This window comes from Tamandua tetradactyla, chromosome 2 (genome assembly GCF_023851605.1).
Source record: "Tamandua tetradactyla isolate mTamTet1 chromosome 2, mTamTet1.pri, whole genome shotgun sequence".
Taxonomy (NCBI): domain Eukaryota; kingdom Metazoa; phylum Chordata; class Mammalia; order Pilosa; family Myrmecophagidae; genus Tamandua; species Tamandua tetradactyla.
Genome location: NC_135328.1, coordinates 59,059,352 through 59,079,034, shown reverse-complemented (window position 1 = coordinate 59,079,034; position 19,683 = coordinate 59,059,352). Strand labels below are relative to the sequence as shown.

At 35.3% G+C, this 19,683-nt stretch overlaps 1 protein-coding gene across 19 annotated transcripts in view; it reads right to left on the bottom strand.

Moving 5' to 3' along the window:
• Positions 1–19,683, bottom strand: part of RNF38 (ring finger protein 38) — a 218,604-nt gene that overhangs the window by 20,747 nt on the left and 178,174 nt on the right. For all 19 annotated transcript variants that reach the window (XM_077147696.1, XM_077147710.1, XM_077147716.1 and 16 more), the window contains 5 exons: positions 13,999–14,212; positions 3,941–4,108; positions 3,528–3,698; positions 777–938; positions 363–469 (listed from right to left, as the gene is read on the bottom strand). In XM_077147696.1, coding sequence (XP_077003811.1) covers positions 363–469; positions 777–938; positions 3,528–3,698; positions 3,941–4,108; positions 13,999–14,212 — 822 coding nt within the window. The remainder of the gene's footprint in view (positions 1–362; positions 470–776; positions 939–3,527; positions 3,699–3,940; positions 4,109–13,998; positions 14,213–19,683) is intronic.

Here is a 19,683-nt window from a genome sequence, read left to right as displayed (position 1 = left end):
TCTGAGACGCAAAAATAACTCTGCTTCTCCTTTTCCTCCTTAGATAGCAGCAACAGCATCAAAAGCTGGGTAATAAGAGGTGGCAGGTGATGCTACTTATATAAGAAGCAAAACTCTTAATTTTCATCTTAAATTTTATCTCTTGACTTGTTTTGGCTCACAAATTTCTTCCTTTCCATTTCTCTCATGTCCTTGGTTCTTCCCTTTCACCCTTACACTGGATTCTCCATCCCAACACCTTAATGATAAGTAAAAACAAGTATCTAAAACACGCTAAGTACCATATTACACAGAAGACATTCATAAAGGAAACAGATTCTAAAAGGTGTCAAAAATCAGAATTCATTAAAGAAAGAACTTACAGCACATATGGTAGTAGGCTGGGATGATAAGGGGGAGGTGGAATTGGCTGCTGGGATCGGTATCTACTACGTCCTGTGAGCCTCCGAGGCATAAATGGAGGATAAGGCTATAGGGGAGAAATGTTAAGATGATTCAAGATTATTCATTTTACCTTAACAACTAATTAACAGGATGAGTAGTCTCTTATGCTTTTTTTAAACCTAGAAAGTTCTTTACTGTTCTAGTATTTAATACTCTTTAAATTTAAATGTTAATAGCATAGAAATGACCACATACAGTTATAGTTCTAAATACAACTTTCCAACTGAAAGCCTAAGAAAACAACTAAAATTCTAAATGTGGTAGAAGTTAAATTGAAACACCACAAATAAAAGCAATTAATAAATTCATATTAACAATGCACAAAAACTTACGACACCAAAGGACACCTCCTGATGCAAAGGATCATGTGTTAAGAACTGCAAAGGAGCTGATGGAGGTAATGTTGCAGGGTGGGCTGATGGAGGGTAAGTAAAACCTCCCACAGGAAGATGCTCCCCTAAGAGTTCCACTTCATTTTCTATCCTTTGCAGAGGCTGAAGGGAAAAAAGGAATCTAATATATTTCCATGTTTAGATACGTTATGCTTTCTAAAAAAAGACAGTTCCCATCCCCCATCTCAAAATATCTTTAAAGGCTCTTGCGACATTCATGTCAATTAAAAATACATATTTTAGACTAGGTGGACATATAGACTAAGAAGACTCTTCCTTTTAATTTAATTCATTAAGAATGGCTCTAAAGAAACGAGACAAAATAAAGTCTCAGTGGCTGAGAGATTTCAAACAGTTGAGAGGTGATCCTGAAGGTTATTCTTACGTATTATATAGATATCCCTTTTGTAGTTTATGGTATATTGGAGTGGCTAAGGGAAGTACCTGAAACTGTTGAACTATGTTCCAGTAGCTTTCATTCTTGAATAGGACTGTATAACTAAATAGCTTTTACAATGTGATTGGGTGATCGTGTAAACCTTGTGTATGATGTTCCTTTTATCCAGGGTATGGACAAATGAGTAAAAAAAAATAATAATAACAATAAGGATAAAAATAAATAATAGTGGGAGATAAAGGGTAAAAACTGGATATATTGAAATACTGTGGGTCAATGAGAGGGAGGAGTAAGTGGCCTGGGATTTACGAGTTCTTTTTTTCTCTCTTTCTTTTTATTTCTTTTTCTGGAGTGATGCAAATGTTCTAAAAATGATCACAGAAAAGAATACACAACTATGCGATGATATTGTGTGCCACTGACTGTATACCATGCACAGACTGCATATGTGTGAAGATTTGTCACAAAAATATTTTTTTTAAAAAGGAAGTAATTTGATGGATTTTAGTATAGTTGTGCAATTATCACCACTACTGAATTTCAGAATATTTTTATCTCCCCAGACAGAAACCCCATATCCATTAGCAGTCACCACCCATAAAAGTCCTCCCCACCTCCCATGCAAAATATCCCCTGTAATGCCTCCCTCAGCCCTAGAAAACCACTAACGTATTTTCTGTATCTATGTTTGCCTATTCTGGACATTTCGTAAAAACAGATCCATACAATATATGACCTTTTGTCTCTGGCTTCTTTACTTAGCATAAGGATTTCATGGTTTATCCATGTATCATCTGTACCAATACTTTTATTATTTGTTATGGCTGAATAACATTTCATTGCATGGATATATCACATTTGTTTATCTGCTCATCAGCTGATGGACATTTGGGCTGTTTCCACTTTCGGGCTATTGTAAACAATGCCATAAGCTTTCTTGGCGGGGAGGGGGAATGTTCCAGGAATCGAATCTAGGTCTTCCGCATGGAAGGTGAGCATTCTACCACTGAATCACCCATGCACCCAGCCATGAACATTTTTGTGTACATATTTACATGTGGGCATGTTTTCAATTATCTCAGGGTCATGTGGTTTTAAACATTAGTTTGACTTGGTCCCTCAGATACAGAATAGCAGCATAGTATTCAAATATAATTACTAATACTTTAATTAGGAAGCTTAGGTATGATTGAAATAAATAACAATTGCTGATCTTATGATTATACAAGGGAATTTTAAGTCCTGATTCAGGATTGAATCTTTCATAGCATTCCAGATTCAGATTCAAGTGATGGTGAACTCTGCTTTACCTTTGAATTAATAGGTACCAGGGGCTAAAAAGGAGAGCAACCTGGCATAAATCTTGTCCTGATTCTAATAAAAGATTTTCTTAAAGAAGTAGTTCTAAAATTCTATTATAATTACTTCTAAACTATCAGGAAAGCAGCCATGTAAGCTCACCTCTTTTTGGTAGCCAGCACAAAGAGGAGGGTTATGTTCTGCTGCAATAAACTTTTAAGTTCTTTTCAATAATTGATATCTTCTAACAATTTCTATCTGTTTTCCTTCCTCTTCCCTCCTAATGTCTGATGATTTAAGATGCTGAACTTGGCCTGTGTGAACAACAGCTGGGCCTTCTTTCTTTGCAATTTCTTCCACCTGTACAGTATTTACCATCGCATCTTCACTCCCCCCACCCCCGACCAAATAACATGCTTCTTGGCTATATTCCAGCCTCAGGACAGAATTATCTCTGTTAGTTAACAATCACATCTGCTTTTCAATATAAAAGTTGCAGAAAAATAGGCCTATTCTCATGTTTTGGAAAAAAACAATTGAGGCTCAGAAGGGCTAATTTACTTGCACATGGTCATGGAAATAGAACATGTAAGGGTAAAATTCTCTTCAAATATTCAGTTCATGGCTGACAAGAATCAATAAATGAATACAAACATTATTCTAACAAGTATTAACAATTGTATAATAATTTCATTTTCTTTTATTAAGACATAAGAGAAAAAAACATACAACTATAAGAGAGTTTTTCCTACATATTTACTTCCTTTTTCAAGATTGCAGATATGAAGGAACAGCACAAATTTAAATTAGACAACTGACAAAATTTAAGAGACCAAGATTATATTAGGTAAGTACATCTACACTAATTCCTTTCTCTTAAGAAGCAAAATAAAGCCTAAATTATCCTGTTTCAATGGAAATCAACTGACTCTTAAGCTACCTTTTTGATCTAAATATTCTGGGAAAATTAAAGACATAAGAATAAAGATACCTACCGATCGTGACTGCTGTGTTTGGAAAGGGACGAACTGGCCTGGAGGTGGCAAATGAGGAGGATGATGTGGTGAAAGGTGAGGAGGATGTAAAAGAAATGGGTCACTAGAAATAAGGGGTGGGAATGCAGCATATGGTACTGGTAAATGCTGAACTGAACATGCCTGAAGCATCTGTAAGAAAAAGTATCAGAATATATACTTAATTTAATTAAAACATACAGTAAGATTGAAATCTGTCACTACCATATACTCCTATGTTTTTTACTTGAAAATGAAGCTACAAAAGGCAGTCTTTCAAGAAATTTTATTTGCTTATTCAACGTATGTAGCCATTTTAAATAGGATTTTCTGAGACATATTAAAATAACACTTGTTTAACAGTAGATCTTATGAGAACACAGGCACAGACTTACTGGAGGAGGCACACTACAGACAGGGAGGTGCTGTCCACTGAAAACCACAGAGCATCCTGGTACTTGTTGTGTACTGCAAGCAGGGATGTGCTGGCCTGTGCAGAGTGGAATCCCGTGTGGTGCCACTGTTGTTACCGTATATGAAACAGGTACTGTGCCCTGATGGAGCTATTAGGAAAAAAGAATAGAACTTTCACTGTCTCCATAAAACAACTATTAGAATAATTAAAATTTGGACACTAGCTGATTCTCTTCTCAGTTGTACACTGTCAAAATATGCCTCTCCAATAGTTTTAACAGGAACAGTATTCTCCTGTTTATAGGAAAGCTGACCGTTTCAATAGTATATGATGCATGCAGAACTGCAGCCCCACTCTTTGCTCAAAGAAACTTGAAAAGCCTAGGACTCTGCAAAGCCTGCAGCAGGGGTTCCAATCAGGAAAGGACAACAAACCTTGTCTGCTTTATAAAGCAGAAAAACTGTCTTTAAAAAAGGACAATGAAAGTTTACATCTTCCAATACCAGGTCACATCCATCAGAAAAAAAATATTTTGTTTAATTACAAAAGGAATACACTTTCACTGCATAGTGAAACAATGCAAAGCAGTATAAAAAAATTAATAAACTCCCTCCCGAGAAAGATCAAAGATGATGGTGGAGTTATACAGACAAGGTAGGGTTTAACAAATGAGTATGATTGCTGAGTCATTATATTGGTGTGTGTGTATTTTTTTTTTTTTTGCATGGGCAGGCACCAGAAATCAAACCCAGGTTGCCGGTATGGCAGGTGAGAACTCTGCCTGTTGAGCCACCGTGGCCTGCCCTGATACTTCTTTTAGTCTCTAGTATCTTAGAGCAGCTAAGAGCAAAAACCTAAAATTGTGGAATTATAACCCATACCAACCCTGAAATCTGTTCTACAACTTACTGCTGTGATATGCTTCGAAATTTTTTTGTTTTGTTATTTTTTCACAAGAAAGAAAAAGTTGATCATGACGATAAATGCATAGCAATATGGTGATACTGTGAACCATCGATTATACACTTTGAATTATTATATGGTATGTGACTATATAATATATCAATAAAAAAATTAAAAATAAGTAAATAAAAATAAGCCTCCCTTCCTCCTGTCCAGTCTTACTCCCATCCTAAGGTAAACAATGTTAATGACATGTCCTTCCACATGAGCATAAGTTGTCATATATGTTTGTTTTGTAACATAAATAAGATCATATTACTCTGTAATTGCTTCACTTAATATTGTAGCCATCTACTCAAGGTGAGTAAAGAGAGAATGAAAAGAAACACTTTCTTTTTGAGTGACAGCCAAATATTCCAAGTACCCTTGTTTCAGTCATTCACATACTAATAGACATTCAAATTGTGTTCATCCTTGCCAATACAAACAGTTGTAAAAAAAAAAAATCACTGAATATTTATATCTTACATATTAGTAAGTTTCATTAGTAGTTTCATTTATTTCAGCGCAATCACTGGATAAAATGGTGAATGTATCTGAAATTTTTTACAGCTATTGCCAGATGACTTGTAAAGGCTAGATGGACACTAATCATACTCCTAATAGTTAACATGTTTTCCATTTCCCAGCATCTCCACTCAAGGTAGATGTTCTTGCAACACAAGCATGTTTACCACTGTGAAGAGCGAAAAAACTGCTGTCAGCATCCTTGCTTTAAATTTGAATTTCTTTACTATCAGAGAGAATGAGCATCTTTTAGTGTTTTTAACCATTTGGATTTTCTTTTCTATAAATAGTCAATATTGTTTATTCACTGTCCATTTTCTTGTAAGCTGTCATTTTCCTATCCATGTTGTAGTATTGCTTTCTAATTACAGATATGAATATACTGTTCCTTGTGTGTAACAAAAATAGTTCTTCCAATCTGTATTTTATCTTTTGATAAAATCTTTATTTAATGATGTACTTTGTATTTCATGATCTTACCTTCTTATGTAGTCTAATCTTAGTCTTTGTTCTTCCTTTACTGATGAAGTTACATAAATATGCTCCTAACCTCTCTAATACTTTTACATTTTAATTTACATTAATTAATTATGTATATTAATGTAAGTTTAATTTACATACATTAATTTTTATATACATATAAAAATGTTTATAATATGAAACAGAGCTCTAATTTCTCTTATGGATAGACAATTATACCTGCTCCATTTATTAAATCATCCTTTTTCCTTTAAACTAAAATATAATCTTTTTCCATTCAATTAAGTTTCTACATATTCTTGGATTGATATGTTTCTGCCAATTTGTGCGGTTTTAATTGTAGTATCTTTATAGAAAGGTTATTACCTGGTAAGACAAATTTTCTTCCTTACCATACTTTGCACTTCATATTTCTGCCTGTTTTCACACATTTATTCTTTTATATAAACTCAAATAATGTTATCCAGTTCCAACACTCAATGGTATTCTGATTGTAATTATATTAAATAATTATTGTACAAAGAACTCAATTTCATATCAAGCCATTTCATCCAGAAACATACTATGTCACGATATGTTTATTTATTTTATTTTTATTTTTATTTTTTAACATAGGCAGGCACCAGGAATAGAACCCAGGTCCTCTGGCATGGCAGGCGAGCATTCTTGCCTGCTGAGCCACCGTGGCCCACCCAATATGTTTAACACTAGGACTCTACCCTTCAAGAATCAATTATTTTCTCCATAAAAATATTCTACCTTACTACAGCACTTATTACTCAAATTTCTTTTGTAAGATTTGTGATATTACCAATAGATTATTTTTCTCTATTGCTGTGACAAACTGGTTAATGCTAGTACTGAGGAAAGCTATTAATTTTTATTTGTGTATTCTGACTCTAACAACCCTATCTTCTTAATTCTAATATATTTTTAAACATCTTTCCTTTCCTAGGTATACAACTATATCTTCCAAGAGATGACTGTTTCTTTTCTAATATTCAACCAATTATTCATTTTTCTTTCCTTATTGCATTAGCAAGATACTCTTTAAAAATAATGTTCACAGCCATCTATCTATTATCTGATATCAACAGAAAGATATATTGAATTTTACCAATAAGAAGTTAACTACTGATTTCTGATATCCAGTTTCTTTACATATTACCATATTTCATTGAATGTAAGATGCTATCATTTGTATGATAAAGCACTGTTTCAGGTACTAAGAAAAATGCTCCCAACTAACTGATATAGTTTTCATGTCACTTGGAAATTTTGTATTTATATATTCACAGAAGGTACTTTAATGAGATCACATAAAACTTGAGCATTTTTAAAAAGGTAAATTAAGTGAAATAAAGTGGTTAAAGCAGTTATTCTTTACTTTTAGATTCTGAATCTGCTGAGTCACTGTATTTTTCCACTTAAAAGGTTTAATAATATAGTATTTCTTTTAAAAAGAAAAGCTATTAAAAAAACCCAAGGCCAGTGGTGCTAGATTCTTAAGGCAGGTTTGTAATTATAAAGGGTTGGTTTATTTTTTACCATTGCTTTAAGAATAATTCACCCCCTTCTCCCACCTCCTAACCACAACTGTCTAAGTCCTATGGGTTAAAAGAGTATATCTCCAGCTCCCGCCCTCCCCGCCCCCAACTGACTGCTAAAGTTTTGATGCTAGAATACTGCTTGCACAGCAATAACAATTGTGTTGCCACAACTGCTGCTTGGCCAAACACTGAGAAACGTACTACTTCAGGAATGTTAAAATACGAAAAACTATACATTTTAAAATCAATGAAGTATGGAAGTTTCCTATTTCTTTCTATTAATTATGTGAAATATATATGTAACAAAGTACAAACAACATGAACAGCGAGACTGAAAAAAATTATCAAGCAAACACTCCACTCCTGTAACCATCACATAGCCAGATAAACAGAACACTGACAATACCCCCTGAGAGGCCTTTCATGGGCGTCTTGCTGGCCAAAATGACTATGACCTCTCACTGACTCTGCTTCCCCCATCCATGCCCACAGGAACCACTACCTTGATTTTTGTGATAATCATGGCCTGTTTTTTGTTTATAGCTGTGCCATCTAAATATGAACCCCAAACTAGTCATTTTTGGTTAAATGCTTTTACACTGTCTTTATGATGATGTGACGAATACAGGAATTTTTAAAAATCAGTGTAGAATTTTCAATCAATAAGATGCACACATCTTGGGTACACACTTGATGAAGATTAACCTGTGTATATATTTGTATAACCAGTCCTGGATCAAAATACTGAACATTTCTCTCACTTGAGAAAATTCCCTCATGCCTTCTCTTCCCAGTTATTGAATGCTTTGCCTAAGGGTCTGAGCTTCAGTTACCATAGATGCGTCTTTCTGTTCTTAAACGTCATATGAATGATACCATACAGTGTGTATTCCTTTGTGTCTGGCTTTGTTCTCTTGACACAATAGTTCTGTTCAATTCATCAGGGTTATTCCATGTTATCAGTACTTGGTTCTTTTACTGTTGAGTTGTATTCCATTGCATGGATACATCATACTTTGTTTACTCATTTATCTGTCAATGGGTATCTGTGTTGTTCCAGTTTTGGGCTATTATAAAAGCTGCTATAAACAATCATGTATAAATTTTTCTTAAGAACTTATTAATTCTTCTTGAGTATGCCTAGAATGGAACTGCTGGACTGTGGGGTAGGTGCATACTTGGCATTATTAGAAACTGACCAACAGTTTTCCTAAGTGATTGTATCATTTTATACTTTCATAAGCAATAGAATTAGAATTGTTAGTCTTTATTTTAAAACTGGATTTTTAAAAATTTTCTATTTATATCCTTTTTATTTTTTTAAACTTTTTTAAAATTGTGAAATATAACATATATATAAAAAAAACAATAATACATTTCCAAGTACATTTTAACAATAAGTTATAGAACAGATTTTAAAGTTTGGTATGGATTACAGTTCCCTGATTTTTTGTTCTTTATTCTAGCTGCTCCAAGATACTGGAGATCAACAGAAATATCAATATAATGATTCAGCAGTCATACTCATTTGTTAAATGCTATTTTCTCTACATACTCCTCCTTCTCTTTAAATAACATATATACATAAAAGCGATAAATTTCAAAGTATATTACAACAACTAGTTGTAGAACAGATTTCAGAGTTTAGTATGGGTTACAATTCCTCAATTTTGGTTTTTATTTCTAGCTGCTCTAAGGCACTGGAGGCTAAAAGAAGTATCAGTATAATAAGAAGTATCAGTATAATTCACACTCGTTTGTTAAACCCTACCTTCTCTGTATAACCCCACCATCACCTTTGATCTATCTCCCACCTTAGGGGTATTTGGCTATGCCCTTTGTAACATTTTCCATGGTGGAAGGGGCTATCGATGATATGAGATAGGGGGATGGAACTGGCTGATATTCTAGAAGGGGTGGTCCCTCTGCATTTCACGACTTATTTGGTCCAGGGACCCATCTGGAGATTGTAGGTTTTGGAGAATTACCCTAGTGCATGAAACCTTTGTAGACTCTGATATAACGGCCTAGGTGCTCTTTAGCATTGGCAGGAATGGCTGTGGTTAAGGTTTGGCAAGTTACGATACGTAGTAATGTCTAATTGAAGCATGAGTTAAGAGTGACCTCTATGATTTGAACAGTGAATAAAAAAATATTTGCAAATTCCCCTTTGGGGAATGATGAGAAGGGGAAAATTCAACTTTCCCAAGTTGAATTCTTGATGTTCTCACAAGCAGTGCGGACAATCAAAGCTCTAGGCTGAGTCCCCAATCTTGGGGTTTGTTCATATGAAAAATTAACCCCACAAAGGATAGGTCAAGCCTACTTAAAATTAGGCCTAAGAGTCACCCCCAAGAGAACCTCTTTTGTTGCTCAGATGTGGTCTCTCTCTCCAGCCAACACAACAAGCAAACTCACCACCCTCCCCTGTCTATGTGGGACATGACTCCCAGGGATGTGGACCTTCCTGGCAATGTGGGATAGAAATCCTGGAATGAGCTGAGACTCAGCATCAGGGGATTGAGAAAACCTTCTTGACCAAAAGGGGGAAGCGAGAAATGAGACAAAATAAGTGTCAATGGCTGAGAGATTCCAAATAGAGTCGAGAGGTTATCCTGGAGGTTATTCTTACGCATTAAATAGATATCACCTTGTTAGTCAAGATGAAGTGGAAAGGCTGGAGGGAACTGCCTGAAAATGTGGAGCTGTGTTCCAGTAGCCGTTGTTCTTGAAGATGATTGTATAATGATAGAGCTTTCACAATGTGACTATGAAAACCTTGTGTCTGATGCTCCTTTTATCTACCTTACAAACAGACGAGTAAAACATATGGAATAAAGATGAATAGTAGGGGGAACAAATGTGAAAATAAATTTAGAGTGAAATGCTGGTGATCAGTGAAGTGGGGGTGGGGGGTATGGTATATATGATTTTTTTTTTCTGTTTTCTTTTTATTTCTTTTTCTGCATAGATGTAAATGTTCTAAGAAATGATCATGATGATGAATATGCAACTATGTGCTGAAATTGTGAATTACTGATTACATATGTAGAATGGAATGATAAAAAATTACGAATGTTTACATTTGGTGTTTTTTTTGTATTTAAAAAAAATTTAAAAATTAATTAAAAAAACACAAAAGAAAAAAAAGTGACCTCTAGTGTAGCCTCTCAACTCTTTGAAGTCTCTTAGCCACTGATGACTTATTTGTTACACTTCTTCCCCCCATTTTGATCAGGATGGCATTGTTGATCCCACAGCGCCAGGCTCATCTCCCACACCATTAGGAAGACTTTCATCCTTGGATGCCATGCCTCATGTAGTGCGGAGGGCAATGGCTTCCCTTGCAGAGTTGGGCTTAAGAGAAAGGCCACATCTGAGCAACAAAACAGGTTCCCTGGAGGTGTCTTTCAGGCATACCTATAGGTAGGTCAAACTTCTCCGCTATATACATAAGCTTCACAAGAGCAAGCCTTAAGATCAAGGGCTTGGCCTATCAAGTAGGTATCCCTAATGTTTGGCACAGTATCTGCGGTTATGACAGTTGTTTGAATGTTCTGGATTCTAGTCACATATGAGATTGTGAGTATTTTCTTCCAGACTGTGGTTTGGTCTTATTACTTGTTAAATACTGCCTTTGGATGAGCCAAATTTTTTTATTTTAATGAAATTCAAGGTACCAGGGTTTTTTTAGTGGAGGGATAGGGGTTTCAGTGCTTTTGACATCATTGTCAAAACTTAAGTGACTGATACATGTTTGCATTTACTTCTGACAATCAATGCAATTTCTTTATTTTAATTAAGTTTATAGTTTCCTGTATAGTATTCTTATGTCTTATTTAGGAGAGTCTTTCCTCCTGGAAGTCATTCCTAATTTACTTTCTTAAAGTGTTATATAGTTTTGCCTTTAACACATTTAAGTCCTTAATCCATTTGGAATCAACTTTTGTGAATAGTATAAGGTAAAGGGTCTAACTGTAATTTTCCATATGGACACCCAATTGTTCCAACATCATTTACCAAAAATTCTATTCCTCTCCTCACTTACATGCACTGTCCCTTATGTCCTATACCAAGTATTCATAATTCCTGGACTTTATATTCTATTTCACTAGTCTATCTGACTATTCCAGCATAAACGTCTTCATTTTCACAGCTTTAGAATACATCCTAATATTGGAAGAGTGGCTATGTCCACCTTGTCTTTCTTCAGGATTATAGACCAGTGGTTCCTTAGTTGCAGAGTACTTCAGAATTACTTGAAGAGCTTGTTAAAACAGATTGCTAGGCTCTAAATCTAATTGTGGATTCTCTATTCTATTCCATAAACTCATTTGATCTTGACTTCTTTACAGTATGCCCTCATTAACTGGTAAAACAAGTTCCATAATGACTTTTCTTCTTTTACATATTTTACTTTTCTGTTCGCAAATATTTATTTCTTAATATCTTTAAAATTATTTCACAACCCCCCAAAATAAAATTGCCTTCTCATGAAAATTACACCAATTTTATATCCGAGTTTTTTGAGAATTGACATTTTAATATTGTTTTCTCAACCAATCATATGGTAACTGCATGTTCTATTTACACACCTTGCTTTGTGTATTAAGATTTCATAGCTTTCTTCACACACATGGTTTTCTTGTTATTTCATACATATTTGTCACTACTGAAATGCAATATTTTCTTCTTTCCATTTCCAAGTATTTGTATCTTAAGTTATTGATTTTTAATAACTTTAAAGTGTACAAATTCAATGGCTTATACTATCACCATTATGTAATTTCAGAATATTTTTTTCACCCCAAAAAGGACTAGTCACTCTCCATTCCTCCCTCACCCCAGCACTAATCTACTTTCTGTTTTTATGGATTTACCTATTCTAGATATTTCAAACAAATGGAATCATTATATTTATTATCTTCGGCCTTTTGTGATGAGCTTTTTTCACTTAGCATGCTTTCAAGGTCCATCCACATTGTATTATGTTTCAGAACTTCACTCTTTTATTAAATTAGAGAAGTTGGAGGTTTACAAAATAAAATAATCAGGCATAATTCATTCCTTTTAATGAATGAAAAATATTCCATTTTATGGGTATACCACATTGTTTATCTATTAATCAGTTGATGGACACAAGTTATTGCTTTTTGTACACTTAATTTGCATCTAGGGCAGGCAACAGTGGCTCAGTGGCAGAGTTCTCACCTGCCATGCCAGAGACCCAGGTTTAATTTCCGGTGCCTGCTCATGCAAAAAAAAAAGGTTAATTGGCATCTAGGGTACCTCACCAAATTTTTCTTAAAATTAAATTATATCATGGGGTAGAAAAAAAGACACAAGTGTGTCCTCTTTTCAATGTTTTACTAATTATTTTACTGCATTTGCTAAAACTTACAAGATAATATCAAATAATATATTAAATAATTATTTGTCCAACTGCCAATTTTTGTCCTTCACCAATTAGGGTATATGCTGTCAGTTTTATTTACTGTATTTATTCATTCCATTTTATTTAGCTTTTTAAAAATTAAACTTTAACAACTGCCTATTCAACAACTCTTGATATTCACATAGTTTTTCTTCTTTCATATCTGAGCGTCTTTTAAATCAATTTTTCACTTATAACTGATAACTTCCTTTGGGTTATGAGCACAACCAAGGTACCCTGGAAAGAGTCCTCATTTTGAATTTATTATTATATGATTGATTTTTTAAAAGTGTGTTGTGAATACCAGGGAAGAAAATGTCCAACAGAAGAATGTGGGCAAGATCACATTTATTTACTTATTTATTTATTCATACATTCAGTGATTTATTTATAATCAGTATAGATTCATGAATATTTTCAGTTGTACTTAAATGGCAGTACACATTTTTTACTGTTTTCTTTCATCCAGTAGTTAAAAAAAAATCAAATGCTACTATGATTCCTTTCTAATGCTGTCTATCTATAAACTTTTAAGATTCTTCTTTATTCTTAACATTCAGAAACTTTCTAAGAATGCACCTAGATTTATGTGGATAATTACTTTATTATCTTAGAAACCAGACTTCAAAATTTTGGTTTTCACTCTCAAACTTTTAAGAGAAGCAAGCCCTCTCCTCAGCTAAACCTTCAGTTGAGTAACCTATGGAGAACCTGTAAGCAAAGATGCACTCAGCTGTCTCCCAACTGAATTACTCTAGAAGAAATTGGAAGGGAGATGACAAATAAGGATTTACAGCCAAAGCATCATCTGTCCAGAATTCCTTATTAATCCTAAATCAGTAATTTCAAACAAACTATTATATAAAGTCATTTCATAATCTTGATCCTAATTTTCTTAAGTTCACCTTTCTTCTGAAGAAGCTGTGAAGAATTCAAATTCCAGTCCTGATTAAGTTTGAAGAACTTAACTAAGATAGCATCATTTTAGGTAAACTGTTTCCTTTTGGGTAAAATTAAAAGAAATATACAAAAAGAACCAAACTATCTCAAGAAACTGACACCAACTTTTAGGATCTATATTTCCAGGACATTCTGTTACTGTACCTGATCATGTAGGTCAACCATTACTGTGTTCTGCTGTGGTGGATGAGCAGCAGGATGTAACAGACGGGGGGATACATTCGGAGGGTGGAAGGCTCGAGGTTCCTCTATTGCTTGTTGCTGTGCATATGGGAGATGGTGATAGTTTTCATCTTGACTAATGGAATTATGTCGAGACAGACGATCCCTTCTTCCTCTCTGGCGTCTGACAGGAGGACTGTAATATAGTGAAGGTCGACATAATGTCTATTACTGTGATCCATGAAGATTCTGTATTGTTTCTCTCTTTTATATCCATCATTAACATATGCTAAGGTAAGCTTGAATATTAAATGAAAATTAGTATCAGCTCTGAAAGTATTTAGAAATCAAATGTTGACCACTATCCTTTTTTTGTTGTTGACTCAAATGAAATTGCCCTTTTGTAGGAAAAAATAAACAGTGAATCAGCAATTTCTTACGGTTCTACCTAAAATTTTGCTCCCACTTTATAATAATCATTTCAATAATTTTTGTTTTAATCTGCAGGTATCTTTTCAGTATGCATCACACACCTAATGGCACACCTTGTGTTTGTATATTTAGCTAAGACATACAGAAGACAGTTACTATCTGCCCAACATAACTCTGAAATGAGAATGGGAAATACGTGAATTAACTAAAGAACATATTCCAAATAACTTGTTAACTCCAAGTATAATGCTGAAAATGGAAATGATTGAGAGAAAATGTCAACATAAATTATATTCCAGGAATATATAGAATTTTTGGCTAAAATCTGGCTATTAAATCAGACCACTCTCACACCCCATGTACTTATTAGCATCTATGTAGTTTAATAAAAATCTTAGGAAGTTGTTGTTGTGCCTGGGCTTTTATTTTCTACTTCTCTGCACTTCCACAATTCATCTCAATACTCTGTACTGAGACTCAGCACAAGCGCAATTCTAAAATGAGCCCCCCTTAAAGTATCCTCTACATTCAGCAAATGAGGCCAAGCATCCCCTTTCCAAAAACAGCTGCACACATCCAGTTTAGTAACTTCTTCAGTGAGGTCAAGTTTCCTTTTTCTTCTATCTTCCCACCCTGGATCTCTGAATCTATCTCTCTGCACTCCCAACATTACAATCTTAAGAGAACTAGGGACACTCCTTTGCAAGATTAACTTTTCAATAGTGCTCTCAATACTATCCCTGAAGTTCTTATTCTATTAATTACTTCCTCTATATTTTTAATGTCTTTTTTCACATTTTCCCTTCAAAATCTACCTACATATTTCATTGAATTTAAGATGCCATACACATTAGGACTCATTTCTTAAATTTTTTTCTGCATACTCCTCTCATCTAGCTTTCCCTCATATTACTATCTTCCATACAACAACCAGCAAAATTAAGAAATTAACCTCAGCAAAATAATACTAAGAAAAGTACAGAATTTATTCAAACCACAAGTTTTTTCACCAATGTCCCCTCACTGTTTCTGGATCCCATGTTGCACCCAGCTGTCACACTTCCTAATCTTCTTCAATTTATGAAAATTCCTCAGTCTTTCCTTGTCTTTTATGATCTTGATACTCTAAAGACAATGGTCATTTACTCTTCTGAATGTCCCTTAAACTGCTGCCTTCTCATGCTCTGAATGAGTTGTGCATTATTGGAGAGGCTATCACAGAAATGATGAACCATTCTCAGTGCATAAAATCAAGGGGTACAGGATGTTGATACACATCACTGCTAATATTAACACTGAATATGTGGCAAAAGTAAACCCACCATTCTTTCCTTTGTTATTACCAAATATATGAAGACAGGATACTTTTAAGACCATGCAAACATCCTGCTAATTTGAGCATCCATGGGTGGGCCTGAAGCAATCATCACTGTGGTGTTCTGATGATGATTTTTTATTTCTCTCATTCCTTCTACATTTACTAATTTGGAATTCTTCTTTAAGGAAGAGTTGTTACTCTTGCTCATTTATTTACTTATTTAGTTGTTTATTTATAATCAATATGGATTCATGAATATTTTCTGTTGTAACCCATATTATCGTTTTATTTTATTATTCATATTATTCCAACTTTCTTCAATGGGAGTTCTTTCAGTTTGGCTTCTGTGTCCCTTTTTTTCTTCATGGCTTCTGTGTCCTTTTGATATGTTCCCATCCGTTTGAGCACGTCCCTAATATATGGTACTATAATACGTTCTGGACGTATCTTGGTCCTGCCCCAGCCCATGTATCAACTTGTTCTCCAAAGGGTCCTAGTTTCCTTTAACTGGAGAATGGTATTTAGAAACCAAGATCTGGGCCCTAAACTGTGCTCATTACTGCTAGGGTGTTATTGCCTCTAGGCTAAGCAAAAAAAAAAACAAAAATTATATCTGTGTATACTAACTCATGTATATGCATACATCTATATTTCTTTATCCATTCAAATATATATATATATATTTTAATACATGGGCAGGCACTGGGAACTGAACCTGGGTCTCCAGCATGGCAGGTGAAAACTATGCCACTGAGCTACCATTGCCTTCCCCATACAAATATTTTTAAAGATTGTTTTGTATAACACTGAAAACAAAAAAGTTGTTAAAGTATAACATATCAATTTTAAGTCTTCCTCATATATTAAAATGTGTGTGTGCACCTCAGATTCAAAACAGAATATACACACTCAGATAACTTTTATCCCTAAAAACCCAACCTGTCCACAAACCTTTAGAGTTCCTTTTAATACTGTTTTTTCTTGTTCTCATTTCCATTTTCAAAAATAATTTGAACATGGGAACGAGCCAAGATGGTGGCTTAGCAAGGTGTGGAGATTTAGTTTGTCCTCCAGGACACCTACCAAATAACCAGGGAACAGTACAGAACAGCTCCTGGGGCCACGTCAGTGACTGGACACACAGCATACCTCAGTCCGGACTAGCTGGGCTGGCTGCAAGCCCACCCAGGACTGTGAGTTCCTCAGGCCGCGGCGCCTCACGCCCTTCCCTCACAGGCTGCTTCCCAGAAGGGAAAGGAAAGTGACCTTACCAGCAGCAGGGGCTGAGTGCAATTGAACTTTAAGTGTGGAATTAATTCACAAATTCTGACTACTAAAAATAGGCCCCCACCTTAGGTGAAACTGGTCAAAACGGAGGTCGCTGATTTTTGCCCCAGTGCTAAGGGGGCACAGCCAATGGAAAAAGATAAAAAACAAAAACAACAACAGAGGTTTTTGTGGTTGTGTTTCTATGGAAACTTGGCTGCCTTTGGATACAGCGGCAGGGCTTCTCAGGCTGCAACTGCCCCAGGCATAGGCAGAAACAAGGTTCCTTGAGAGGTTATCTGGAGCCTGTGCCTTCCCCAGGGGAGGGGTGAGGCCCAACTCAGGTGGAAACTCTCCCTCAAGGAACTCAGACACCAGGCCTTGATAATTTGAAGCCATTAAAACCAGCCTACAACCTCTCCTCTGTCTCCACCATGCCCCAAGCAGGGAGAGTCTGCCAAAGTTAAAGGTACAGCATCAAATTAGGCTAGTGGGACCCGCTGGCAGACAAGCACCACATACTGGGCATGATAAGAAAAACGGAGTCCAGAGACTTCACAGGAAAGTCTTTCAACCTGCTGGGTCTCACCCTCAGGGAAAACTGATGCAGGAGACTCTTTCCTCCTGAGAGGAGGCCAGTCTGGTCTGGGAAAATCTGGCTAGGATCTTTAATACCTAAGCAGATCCTCCTAAGAGTGGCGGGGGGTGGGGGAAGGCACCATACAGGCAGGGAAAGAAACAAGAATACAAAAAATGAAAAATTCTCCTCTGCTAAACAAAACCTAACCTAGTGGTCCAGAAAATGCTGGACGGAATGTCAAAGAACAGATAGACAACAAATTCATCCAGCAAGAAAACCCTAGGTAAAAGAAGTGAAAACAATCTCCAGAATAAACTAATTAAGGTAATTAAATGCCTAGATGCCAGCAAAAAATAACAAATCACACTAGAAAAATTGATGATGTGGCCCAGTCAAAGGAACAAACCAACAATTCAAATGAGATACAGGAGTTGAAACAATTAATTCAGAATATACGAACAGACATGGAAAACCTCATCAAAAATCAAATCAATGAATTGAGGGAGGATATAAAGAAGGCAAGGAATGAACAAAAAGAAGAAACTGAATGTCTGAAAAAACCAAATCACAAAACTTATGGGAATGAAAGACACAGTAGAAGAGATGAAAAAAACAAGGGAAACCTATGATGTTAGATTTCAAGAGGCAGAAGACAGGATTAGTGAACTGGAGGACAGAACATCAGAAATCTGACAAGCAAAAGAAAATAAAGGGGAAGAATGGAAAAATATGAGCAGGGACTCAGGGAACTGAATGACAATATGAAGCGACGAATATACATGTTGTGGGTGTCCCAGAAGGAGAAGAGAAGGGAAAAGGAGAAAAACTGATGGAGGAAATTATCACTGAAAATTTCCCAACTCTTATGAAAGACTTAAAACTAAAGATCCAAGAAGTGCAGCATACCCCAAAGAGAATAGATCCAAATAGACGTACTCCAAGACACTTACTAATCAGAATGTCAGAGGTCAAAGAGAAAGAGAGAATCTTGAAAGCAGCAAGAGAAAGGCAATCCACCACATACAAGGGAAGGCCAATAAGACTATGTATAAATTTCTCAGCAAAAACCACAGAGGCGAGAAGACGGTGGGATGATAAATTTAAATTACTAAAAGAGAAAAACTGCCAACCAAGAATTCTATATCCAGTAAAATTGTCCTTCAAAAATGAGGGAGAAATTAAAACATTTTCAGAAAAAAAAAATCACTGAGAAAATTTGTGACCAAGAGACCAGTTCTGCAAGAAATAATAAACGGAGCACTAGAAGCATATACAAAAAGATGGGAGAGAGAGGTGTGGAGAAGAGTATAGAAAGGAAGACTATCAGTAAAGGTAAAAAGAAGAAAAATTAGATATGACATGTAAAATCCAAAAGGCAAAATGGTAGAAGAAAGTACAACCCATGCACTAATAACACTAGATGTTAATGGATTAAAGTCCCCAATCAAAAGACACAGACTGACAGAATGGATTAAAAAAACAGGACCCATCTATATGTTGTCTACAGGAAACACATCTTAGACCCAAGGATAAACACAGGTTAAAAGTTAAAGGATGGGAAAAGATATTTCATGCAAACAACAATAAGAAAAGAGCAGGAGTAGCTATACTAATATCCAACAAATTAGACTTCTAATCTAAAACAGTTAAAAGAGACAAAGAAGGACACTATGTATTAAAAGAACAAATCAACAAGAAGACATAATAGTCATAAATATTTATGCACCGAGTCAGAATGCTCCAAAATACAAGAAGCAAACACACTGAAAAGAGAAATAGACACTTCTACTATAATAGCTGGAGACTTCAATTCCCCACTCTCATCAATGGACAAAACATCTAGACAGAGTATCAATAAAGAAACAGACAATTTGAATAAACCAATAAATGAGCTAGGCTTAGACATTTATACAACGTTATACTCTACAACAGCAGGATACACTTTTTTCTCAAGTGCTCATGGATCATTCTCAAGGATACACAATATGCTATGTCACAAAGCAAGTTTCAATAAATTTAAAAAGATTGAAATCATACAAAACACTTTCTCAGATCATAAAGGAATGAAGTT